This window comes from Bombina bombina, chromosome 5, assembly GCF_027579735.1.
Source record: "Bombina bombina isolate aBomBom1 chromosome 5, aBomBom1.pri, whole genome shotgun sequence".
In the NCBI taxonomy this organism is placed as follows: Eukaryota; Metazoa; Chordata; class Amphibia; order Anura; family Bombinatoridae; genus Bombina; species Bombina bombina.
Window position 1 is genome coordinate 749,202,273 of NC_069503.1, and position 12,646 is coordinate 749,214,918.

General features: G+C 38.0%; 1 protein-coding gene across 3 annotated transcripts in view; it reads right to left on the minus strand.

Moving 5' to 3' along the window:
- The window catches only part of LOC128660792 (cytidine monophosphate-N-acetylneuraminic acid hydroxylase-like), a 301,003-nt gene that overhangs the window by 174,143 nt on the left and 114,214 nt on the right, over positions 1 to 12,646 (minus strand). For all 3 annotated transcript variants that reach the window (XM_053714812.1, XM_053714814.1, XM_053714813.1), the window contains exon 9: positions 1,598 to 1,735. In XM_053714812.1, the coding sequence (XP_053570787.1) occupies positions 1,598 to 1,735 (138 nt within the window). The remainder of the gene's footprint in view (positions 1 to 1,597; positions 1,736 to 12,646) is intronic.

Sequence of the window (12,646 nt, forward strand, 5' to 3'; positions counted from 1 at the left end):
ATAAAGACAGTGAATTTGAGTTTTGACACTAGTAGGGCCTCTATTACGATAGACACATCACCATTATGAACATATAAACTTCTAACACACTTACTCCAGACTTCTTCCAGAAAGCAATGAATAAACTTATTGACATTGCTAAAGGCCCCATTTTGAATGGCTATTGGTGATTTTAATTGTTTGAAGCCCACATAAATACCTCTATTAGTAAATTCTATAAATCACACATAACTATCAAATCTAAATAGCCAGACTTGCAAACTGTAGCAACCTTTGATACTTGAAAATCAAATATCTTGATATTCATGACCATACCTTTTTTTTCCTCCCATCCTCGAAGTGTAATCCCATCTAAATTACATTTTATTTGACCAAATCACTCTTTTCTTTATCCCTAACGCTAAATTCTCTCAGACAGTGCAGTCCTTAGATGTGAACACTTAATTTTTTGTTGTTGAATGTAATATGGCCAGGAGGATGCTAACTCAATACTCAAATTAGGCTGTGTGTTTGAAAGTGTGATTTAAACTTTGTTTACTTTTAATTAAACAATTAAAGTTATAGAAAAAATAAATAACCATTATGATTCCAATAATTTGTTTGAAAGTGTATTTATAAAATGTATTACAATGATATTAAATTATTAATTTACATACACAATGAATTAGTATTTTTGTTGAAATGAAATAAACTACATTTAAACATTTAAGGCAGTCACCAACAATAATAAAGTAATTATCTGTCACTCTTGCCATTTTTCTTTTGCTTCTATAAAGGTACCTAACCTTGAAAGAACATCAAAGTTTTACTGTGCCTTTTATCTTATACGGAAAAAAATATATATCACACTTTTTTTTAAATTGATTCTGTTTTATTGTACATAGATAAACATTTTATGTAGAGATTAAATGTTGAGTTTAAGAACTATTTAAATAAAAGTCCTAAAAAAATCTGTGCAATGTCTTCCTTAAAATATCACACATTTTTGGTGTGACCTTTTGCCAAATTACTTAATTGATTTGACATGAGGTGTATATTAACAACCTTGTGGCCACTATACTTGTTATTATAACATTTCTTTACAGAGTTAAAAGGTTCTTTGCCTGCATATATATGACCCTCAGGGGCTTAATTATCAATGTCCGCCGCATATCAATAAATGCCGACAGCATACGCTGTCGACATTTATCATTGCACAAGCATTTCCCTAGAAATGCTTGTGCAATGCCGCCCCCTGAACATTCGCGGACAATCGGCCGCTATCAGGGGGTGTCAATCAACCCGATCGTATGCGAGGTAGCGGACGAGTTAAGGAGCAGTGGTCTTAAGACCGCTGCTTCTTAACTCCTGTTTCTGACGAGCCTGAAGGCTCGCGCAGAAACAGAGGCATTGGGGCCCATACAGGTTGATAAATTGGCCCCCTCAGTCTGAACTTTAAATAGTCTTTTGTCTTACTTGTCTCCCCAGCTGCTTGTGATTTGGAACTGTTTTGGCTGCTGAATTTCTGAGCATAACCTCATGCTTCTCACTCTTTACTGTGTCTGTATGCTTTCATCAATAGATAAACAAGATCTGATGTTGTAAAACTTCAACTTACCTGTATATTTTCCACCAGAGAATGTCATTGGGAAACCAGATGCCCCACCAGCAAAATCACTCATCATAAGTGCAACATTTGCTGGTAACTTTCCACCATTAGGTCTAGTGCAATCTACTGTATTCAGTATCTTATGACCTGTACATAAAAAAAAATAACATATATGATTTCTAATATTGAACTGTATTAAAATAAAAAGGAACAACAACAAAACACAAATAAAAACATTATAATATTGCTACAATTAATGCGGCCAAAATGTACAAAAGGATATGGGCAATACCCGTTTCTTATAGTTTTTGTTAACCAGATTTTCCTGTTATATCATTATTTAAAAGGAATGAAATGGCTTAAAAAATTATATGAAAAATCAGCCAGGTTAAATGAAATATTTTCAGGCAACTATAATTGACTGAAATGGAGAGCTATGTTATGAAATGCAGGAGTAACTATGGGAAAGGTATTGCCGTAATATACAGCAGCAGTAAAGGTGCTACAGGCATTCTTTACTGAACAAATTAAATACGTGGTACTAGAGCTCAATAAAGCTACAATTAAAAAATATTGTGTTAGCATTTTTTAATAGCAACTTAGGGCACAATGTACCAAGGGTGGAAGCTGTTTTTTTAGCCATTGTAGGGCTTGCAAACAATCATTGCGTAGCATCTAACAGAGCTAGGGTTCTGAATACTGCAGGATACACTTTAGTCTTTCTGGAGATGTGACTAATTAAAATTTTCAGAAGGAAATTACATGAAAATGGACAAAAATAAAGTATGCTGCATATTTTCTACAACATATGACTAACCATTTAAAGGCAGAAAAATAACTTTCGAGTATTTTTAAAATTGTACGGCATATTAATTTATTTTGGGATTCGCTAGTGGTTGGAAGGAGCTAGAGGATCTCTTAGGTGTTTGAGGGACTCTTTAGATTTTAGTGGATCCCTTAGGCTTTGGAGAGTTTTTTTCTTGGAGGTGTAGTGTAGGAGGGCTGGGGAATGGTGATGCTAGTGGCATCTAATTGGTGTGAATTTATTAGAACTTAACTAAGATCTAGCAACTAATACAAACTACTTCCTCTATGGTCCTCAATCAACACCCACTCCCAGAAATCGTAGCACATCTGGATCTTTCACATTAGATCTCACTGGTGCTTTATTAGCAGAAGACCATAGTCCAATTGCCTGAAACCCACACTGGAGAAACCAAGAGGCTACCATGTAGGACAGTCTTAGCATAAATTATCACTTGATAGTGCTGACAATGGGATCGGTCTTCTAATAAATAAAGCCAGTGCTTATAAATAAATAAAAGAGAGTTTTATTGAGCAAACAAATGGTTTACATACATGTAATCCGCCTACCAACACATTTATTCCGGATACATTGGACTTTGTTAGAGTGAGAGCTCCACTTGAAAACAACAAATTTGAATACACTAATTAAAAGTGAAAATTAATTTAAACGAATTGATTCTACACATATACTGGCAACCTTTTACCTAATTATCAGGTAGAATACAAGTAAAGCGTGCTAAAGGGAAATTAACGAAAAACCCCTTATAGCACAGCCTATAGTTACAAGTTTTGAAACAGCCTGTTTGTGCGTGCGATATGGTGGTTTTAAGCTCCATACCGCACAAAATACAAGCGCTGTTTTGCTGTGCTCGTGCACGCTTTCCCCATAGACATCAATGGGGAGAGCGGGTCAGAAAAAAACCTAACACCTGCGATCACAGGATGAAAAGATCCGTAACACAGCCCCATTGATGTCTATGAAAAAAAAAAAAAAATAACATTTAAACACCCTAACATAAACCCCGAGTCTAAAGACCCCTAATACGCCGCCCACGACATCGCCGCCATCTACATAATGTTATTAACCCCTAATCTGCCACTCCCGATATCGACGCCACCAAAATAAATCTATTAACCCCTAATATGCCGCTCCCGATATTGCTGCCACTATACTAAAGGTAATAACGCCTATTCCCCTGCACCCCAACATCACCCACATTATAAAAAATCTAATAACCCCTATTCTGCCACTCCCTGAGAATGCTGCCACTAAATAACGTTATTAACCCCTAAACCTCTGGCCTCCCACATGACTACCACTAAATAAACCTATTAACCCCTAAACCGCCAGCCCCCCACATCACAACAGCCTAAATTAAACTACTAACCCCCTAAACCTAACCCTAAACCTAACCCTAACACCCCCTAACTTTAACATAATTAAAATAGAGCTAAATTAAAGTTACAATTATTTACTAAATAATACATAATGAATTAGTATTTTTGTTGAAGTGAAAAAAACTACATTTAAACATTTAAGGCAGTCACCAACAATACTAAAGTAATTATCTGTCACTCTTGCCATTTTTCTTTTGCTTCCATAAGAGGTACCTAACCTTAAAAGAACATCAAAGTTTGCACTGTGCCTTTTATCTTATACGGAAAAAAAAATATATCACACGTTTTTTTTAAATTGATTCTGTTTTATTGTACTTAGATAAACATTTTATGTAGAGATTAAATGTTGAGTTTAAGAACTATTTAAATAAAAGTCCTAAAGAATCTGTGCAATGTCTTCTTTAAAATATCACACATCATTTTTGGTGTGACATTTTGCCAAATTACTTAATTGATTTGATATGAGGTGTATTGGTTGGGTGGTGGGTTTTACTGTTGGGGGGGGGGGTCTTTGTATTTTTTTTACAGGTAAAAGAGCTGTTTTACTTACGGCAATGCCCTACAAAAGGCCATTTAATTCTTTTTTTATTTTTGATAATTTCGTTAGTTATTTTTTATAATTTTGTATTTTTTGTAATTTTAGAATTAATTTTTTTTTAGTAGTGTTAGTTTTTTTTAATGTTTAATTTAGTTAATTGAATTGGTAGTTATTTTAATTTTAGTATAATAGTTATGTTAGGTTAATTGTTAGTTTAAACTTAGTTTTTTTTTTATTTCACAGGTAAGTTTTTATTTATTTTAAGATAGGGATATTGTAATTTTTTTTTTTATTCTATATATTTGGTTTGTGTGTTTTTTTTTTTTTTTTTAAATCATTTTTTATTGAGGTTATATAACATATATAACAGGCAATGTTACATCACATAATTCCAGGCGTATAAAGTAACAAAAAAAAATACTGACATAAACGTGGAACCCAGATAATATGTCAAATCAGTTGTACAAATGATGCCTAAGAAGACAAGTAAAAATAAGAAAAAAAAAGTGAACCTCATATTTTCTATTAAGGCGATTCCCCTTATAATGTAGTGAGACATTAGCTGGAATAATATCCCCCTAAAATATATAGAGGCCTCTCTTAGGCCCCCTGAAGTAAGTTTGTGACATACTGGGGGACTTTGGGGAAGAAATAAAATAACAAACTGGGCCACTTTTGGACCCAAAATATAATGAACAATGCTATCAGACTAAAATGTTAGGTATACCATACAATTAAATAACTACACACCTCAGTTTTTCTGTTATGTGAGAGTAAGTATCACCTAAAACAGTTTTTAAGAGGGGCTTATATGTCCATCGGTTCATGCTGCACAAGGTTATGTAGCTGGTTTTAAGCAATATTTGGGCAAAAATGAATCTCCTGTTTCTCCCAGCATATAATGGGCAATAGTATGGCAGATAGGAGTAAATACACATATACAATCTCTATGGAGCAAATATCGCTGTCTATTAACTCATACGGACATGCTTGAGCCAAAACAATTAAATTTAGAACTATAAAAAAATATGACTGTTAGTGCTTAAACAAGGCATTGCGACAGAGATAATCAGAGCCTGCTATATAAAAATGAGTAATCATATACCCCGCATGTAAACAACAACACCATCTCACGGTTTAGCCCCCACCAGTCCTATAGTCCTTTACACTGCCCCGTGAGCCAGTCCGGGTCTCACAGCTGAGAGGGGGGTCAGCACCGAGTGGTGTTAATGAGTCCACTACCAGCCGGTATAGCTGCATTCTGAGCACTTTCTCTTTGAGCTCAATTGAGCGTCCCAGCCGGGAGATGCTCGCTGCAGGGTCCAGGCATACTGCGTCAGGCAGCAGAGAAACAGACACCGGCAACAGTTGTCTCTCAAAGGTAAGTCCGGATCTCTCAACTGCTGCGCTATAGGCCTGATGGTTCTGACTCACACTTGCGCAGCTTGACCTCTTCAGACAAGCTCCCCCACTATTTTAAGCAGGGTATGAAGGAAAATGCGATGGTGAGCAGGCTAACAATGGAGAAAGCTTGAGGAGCTGAAGCTCAGTGCAACCTGTAAGATGGCCGCCGCCCGGGTGCCCCCCGGGATATTGTAATTTTAATTTAAAGTTAGGGGGTGGTTAGGTTTAAGGGTTAATAATTTAATTTAGTTTTTTGCGATGTGGGGGGCTGGCGGTTTAGGGTTAGTAGGTTTATTTAGTGGTGGTGAAGTTGGGGAGCGGCAGAATAGGGGTTAATATCTTTCTTATAGAGTCAGCGATGTTGGGGTGCAGGGGAATAGGGGTTAATAACTTTATTTAGTGGCGGCGATGTTGGGGAGTGGCAGAATAGGGGTTAATATCTTTCTTATAGAGTCAGCGATGTTGAGGTGCAGGGGAATAGGGGTTAATAACTATTTAGTGGCAGCGATGTTGGGGAGCGGCAAAATAGGGGTTAATATCTTTCTTTTAGAGTCAGCGATGTTGGGGTGCAGGGGAATAGGGGTTAATAACTTTATTTAGTGGCGGCGATGTTGGGGAGCGGCAGAATAGGGGTTAATATCTTTCTTATAGAGTCAGCGATGTTGGGGTGCAGGGGAATAGGGGTTAATAACTATTATAGTGGCGGCGATGTCAGGGACCAGCAGAATAGGGGTTAATAACTTTATTTAGGTGTCGGCGGTGTCCGGGGCAGCGGATTAGGGTGTTTAGAATTGGGGTTTATGTCAGGGTGCTAGGTTTAAACGTTACTTTTTTTTCCCCATAGACATCAATGGGACTGCGTTACGGAGATTTTCATTCTGCGCTTCAGGCGTTATTTGGTTAGTTGAAAAAAAATGTATTTATCTTTTTGCATGATATTAATAAGTTAAAAATGACAGTAGCTGTTACTTTGTAGTTTTAAATAACTTTTTTTTTTCTTTTTTTTTTTAGGATTAGACATTTAGAACATATACTTGGTTTAATATAGGAAAGATGACAGCATTAGAAACTTCTACTTCAATTTAAGTTCAACAACAATATTCTGTGAAAGAAAGCCCCAGTAACACTACAAGGTTATCTTAATTCCAGTCACACTCTTTAACACACAGTGGTTTATACACACTTACAGATTAACAATAGAGATGTGCACAGACAAAATGTTTTGTTTGACACAAATCATTTGTCCTTTTTTTGGTCTGATATTTATTATTCTGAATGTGTTTGATCAAGAAAATCCACTATTTTCTGTGGGAAACATTTTCAGGGCATCAGAGGAGCAGCTTTTTTTAAATTGCAAGCTTTATTAAAGGTAAAAAGAAGATAACATTAAAAGGCAATAGGTACAGAAAACAATGGTAGCATATAAGTATTGACAATCTGAGCGGTATCTGGGGGAGAAGTTTAATATATGTAAGTCCATAGAGTTTCCCTCTCAATAAGTTCAAGCAAGGTAGGTGTTCCTTATCAACCAGGGTACCGCCAGATGACAAAGTTATGGGTTCCGCTCAGATTAAGAGAAGTCCTTGTGCCTTGTATATTAAGCATGCAATGGGTTTTAATTTTTTATAACATATGCGAACTGTATCCCAAAATAAGAGTAATAAGCCTACTGAGCAAGACCTGCTCAGGGGGGGGGAGAGGAACCGAAGAAATAGAAAAAACTAAATATATGCTTATCTGATACATTTATTTATTTCTTGACACGGTGAGTCCACAGATCATCTCTAATTACTATTGGGAATATCACTCCTGGCCAGCAGGAGGAGGTAAAGAGCACCACAGCAAAGCTGTTAAATATCACCTCACTTCCCTCCAACCCCAGTCATTCGCCCAAAGGAAAAAGAGAGAAAGAAAGTAACACAAGGTGCAGAGGTGCCTGAGGTTTACAACACAAAAACCTGTCTAAATAAACAGGGCGGGCCGTGGACTCACTGTGTCAAGAAATAAATTTATCAGGTAGGCATACATTTTGTTTTCTTTCTAATGACATGGTGAGTCCACGGATCATCTCTAATTACTATTGGGAATCAATACCCAAGCTAGAGGACACAGATGATAAGGGAGGGAAAAAAGACAGGGTACCTAAACAGAAGGCACCACTGCTTGAAGAACCTTTCTCCCAAAAGAGAAAGGTTCTTTTGGTGGTGAAATGGTGGCATGAAATATACCAAGATCAATACTTTGGGATGTCTTCTAAAAAAAAATATATACATGTCAAGGGATATTCAGAGATTCCTAAAAGATATCAGTGTTCCAATGTAACTAGCGCTAATTTTGAAAAAAAGTGGTTTGGAAATAGCAAAGTGCTACTTGTATTTATTGCCCTATAACTTTTAAAAAAAAAAGCAAAGAACATGTAAACATTGGGTATTTCTAAACTCAGGACAACATTTAGAAACTATTTAGCATGGGTGTTTTCTGGTGTTTGTAGATGTGTAACAGATTTTGGGGGTCAAAGTTAGAAAAAGTGTGTTTTTTTCCATTTTTTCCTCATATTTTATAATTTTATTATAGTAAATTATAATATATGATGAAAATAATGGTATCTTTAGAAATTCCATTTAATGGCGAGAAAAACAGTATATAATATATATGTGTGGGTACAGTAAATGAGTAAGAGGAAAATTACAGCTAAACACAAACACCGCAAAAATGTAAAAATAGCCCTGGTCCCAAACGGACAGAAAATGGAAAAGTGCTGTGGTCATTAAGGGGTTAATGGGAATAGTAGTTCTCTTAGCCAAAATGGAAATTGCCCATTCTACCTTGTGGACCGTCTGCCAAGACTCCTTGATAGAGTCAGCAATAGGAAACATCTTCTTAAAAATTGGGGATGGAGAAAAAGGGATACCAGGTCTCTACCATTCCCTAGCAATAATCTTTGTAGCCCACTCTGGTACAGGGAAAACCTCCACCATGGAAGGTACATCAAAATACTTGTTTCATTTACTAGACTTCTTAGGATTGACTACGACAGTAGTGTCTGAGTCATCCAAGGTAGCCAAAACCTCCTTGAGTAAGAAACGGAGGGATTCCATCTTAAATCTGAATGATACCACTTCAGCATAAGAAGAAGCAATTACACTGTCTGAGTCTGAGATTTCCCCCTCAGATGCCACTGAAGTATCTTCCTCATCAGATTTCTGGGAAGGAACATTCAGAATAGCCACGACTGTGTCAGAAACCTTACTCACTTAGGCCTAGATTTGGAGTTTGGCGGTAGAAGGGCTGTTAACGCTCCGCGGGTTTTTTTCTGGCCGCACCATAAATTTAACTCTGGTATCGAGAGTTCAAACAAATGCTGCGTTAGGCTCCAAAAAAGGAGCGTAGAGCATTTTTACCGCAAATGCAACTCTCGATACCAGAGTTGCTTACGGACGCGGCCAGCCTCAAAAACGTGCTCGTGCACGATTCTCCCATAGGAAACAATGGGGCTGTTTGAGCTGAAAAAAAACCTAACACCTGCAAAAAAGCAGCGTTCAGCTCCTAACGCAGCCCCATTGTTTCCTATGGGGAAACACTTCCTACGTCTGCACCTAACACCCTAAGATGTACCCCGAGTCTAAACACCCCTAACCTTACACTTATTAACCCCTAATCTGCCGCCCCCGCTATCGCTGACCCCTGCATATTTTTTTTAACCCCTAATCTGCCGCTCCGTAAACCGCCGCAACCTACGTTATCCCTATGTACCCCTAATCTGCTGCCCTAACATCGCCGACCCCTATATTATATTTATTAACCCCTAATCTGCCCCCCTCAATGTCGCCGACACCTGCCTACACTTATTAACCCCTAATCTGCCGAGCGGACCTGAGCGCTACTATAATAAAGTTATTAACCCCTAATCCGCCTCACTAACCCTATCATAAATAGTATTAACCCCTAATCTGCCCTCCCTAACATCGCCGACACCTACCTTCAATTATTAACCCCTAATCTGCCGAGCGGACCTCACCGCTATTCTAATAAATGTATTAACCCCTAAAGCTAAGTCTAACCCTAACACTAACACCCCCCTAACTTAAATATAATTTACATCTAACGAAATAAATTAACTCTTATTAAATAACTTATTCCTATTTAAAGCTAAATACTTACCTGTAAAATAAATCCTAATATAGCTACAATATAAATTATAATTATATTATAGCTATTTTAGGATTAATATTTATTTTACAGGCAACTTTGTAATTATTTTAACCAGGTACAATAGCTATTAAATAGTTAAGAACTATTTAATAGTTACCTAGTTAAAATAATAACAAATTTACCTGTAAAATAAATCCTAACCTAAGATATAATTAAACCTAACACTACCCTATCAATAAATTAATTAAATAAACTACCTACAATTACCTACAATTAACCTAACACTACACTATCAATAAATTAATTAAACACAATTCCTACAAATAAATACAATTAAATAAACTAGCTAAAGTACAAAACATAAAAAAGAACTAAGTTACAAAAAATAAAAAAATATTTACAAACATAAGAAAAATATTACAACAATTTTAAACTAATTACACCTACTCTAAGCCCCCTAATAAAATAACAAAGACCCCCAAAATAAAAAATTCCCTACCCTATTCTAAATTAAAAAAGTTAAAAGCTCTTTTACCTTACCAGCCCTGAACAGGGCCCTTTGCGATGAGCTCCGGTCGTCAGATTAGGGGTTAATAATTGAAGGTAGGTGTCGGCGATGTTAGGGAGGGCAGATTAGGGGTTAATACTATTTATGATAGGGTTAGTGAGGCGGGTTAGGGGTTAATAACTTTATTATAGTAGCGGTGCGGTCCGCTCGGCAGATTAGGGGTTAATAAGTGTAGGCAGGTGTCGGCGACGTTGAGGGGGGCAGATTAGGGGTTAATAAATATAATATAGGGGTCGGCGATGTTAGGGCAGCAGATTAGGGGTACATAGGGATAACGTAGGTGGCGGTGCTTTGATTAGGGGTTAATTATTTTAAGTAGCTGGCGGCGACGTTGTGGGGGGCAGGTTAGGGGTTAATAAATGTAATACAGGGCGGCGACGTTGTGGGGGGCAGATTAGGGGTTAATAAATATAATATAGGGGTCGGCGATGTTAGGGCAGCAGATTAGGGGTACATAGGGAGATTGTGGGGGGCAGGTTAGGGGTTAATAAATGTAATACAGGGCGGCGACGTTGTGGGGGGCAGATTAGGGGTTAATAAATATAATATAGGGGTCGGCGATGTTAGGGCAGCAGATTAGGGGTACATAGGGATAACGTAGGTGGCGGCGCTTTGATTAGGGGTTAATTATTTTAAGTAGCTGGCGGCGACGTTGTGGGGGGCAGGTTAGGGGTTAATAAATGTAATACAGGGGTCGGCGGGGTTAGGGGCAGCAGATTAGGGGTACATAAGTATAACGTAGGTGGCGGTCGGCAGATTAGGGGTTAAAAAAATTGAATCGAGTGTTGGCGATGTGGGGGGAGCTCGGTTTAGGGGTACATAGGTAGTTTATGGGTGTTAGTGTACTTTAGGGTACAGTAGTTAAGAGCTTTATGAACCGGCGTTAGCCCAGAAAGCTCTTAACTCCTGCTATTTTCAGGCGGCTGGAGTTTTGTCGTTAGAGCTCTAACGCTCACTTCAGAAACGACTCTAAATACCGGCGTTAGGAAGATCCCATTGAAAAGATAGGATACGCAATTGGCGTAGGGGGATCTGCGGTATGGAAAAGTCGCGGCTGAAAAGTGAGCGTTAGACCCTTTAATCACTGACTCCAAATACCAGCGGGCGGCCAAAACCAGCGTTAGGAGCCTCTAACGCTGGTTTTCACGGCTACCGCCGAACTCTAAATCTAGGCCTTAATCTTTAGATTTCCTCTTGCTCTTTCCCTGCAGCATAGGAAAGGCAGACAGCAGACAGTGTATCAGTTACCACAGAAGACATAAGGGTAGCGATGTCTTGCAACGAAACTCCAACCGGAGTTTGAGAGGAAGCACAGGGCACTGCATGTGTGGACGATAAAGTTTGGGACATTTGAGGAGAAAGCTGCGGCATATCTTGAACATTTTCAGGAGACCCCTGAACAGCATCCGTCTTAGACAATGCTGGCTCAGAATCAAAAAGTCAATCCCTTTAATTCAAAGTTCTCTCAATACATGAGGAACGGAAAGGGATTGATGGCTCCACATTAGCATCAAAACATAAAGAACAAGTAACATTCTGCAGGGCCTCTTAGTCCATTTTTTCCAAGAATTAAACAAATGAAAAATAAAATACTTTAATTTGTCTTTTAAATTATGTCACAAAAAACGCTACTTTCCCTTTAAATTTTAAACAACAATTTTTTATCTTGCAAAAAATAAACGTATCTTAGAGCACCCCAGACAGCCTCTACACCTCAGCCAGCTGAGGATCCTACCTGTCCTGCTGACCGCCGGAGATAATATGTTAGAGATATCTGGTCTCAACTCAGAGCTGCTCCACTGTCTGATGTCCCAACAGAATTAACTGTTAAAGTGCCTAATTTTTCTGTATACTCCCTAGAAAAATAAAATTAGCACTTACCTCCAGCTGCTGCTGGACTGTTTTCCTTTTGGAGCACAAACACTGTTTGTTACAAGGATCTACAAGGGGGGAAAAGACAATATTCTGATTGAACTCCTTTAAGGCACTAGTTTAACAGTGCTAGAGACTCCAAGACTGCAAAAAAGAGAAAAAATACTGCTTAAAGAAAACTATTGTGTCTTTCTGGAATGACCCCTAAGCTGTGATTACAGACTGGATCACCTACACAAATAGGGACCGGATGAAAAAAGCTGCTAACACAGTAACCTTTCAGTCCTAAGGAGATTCTGACTGCATAAAGGAACCTGAG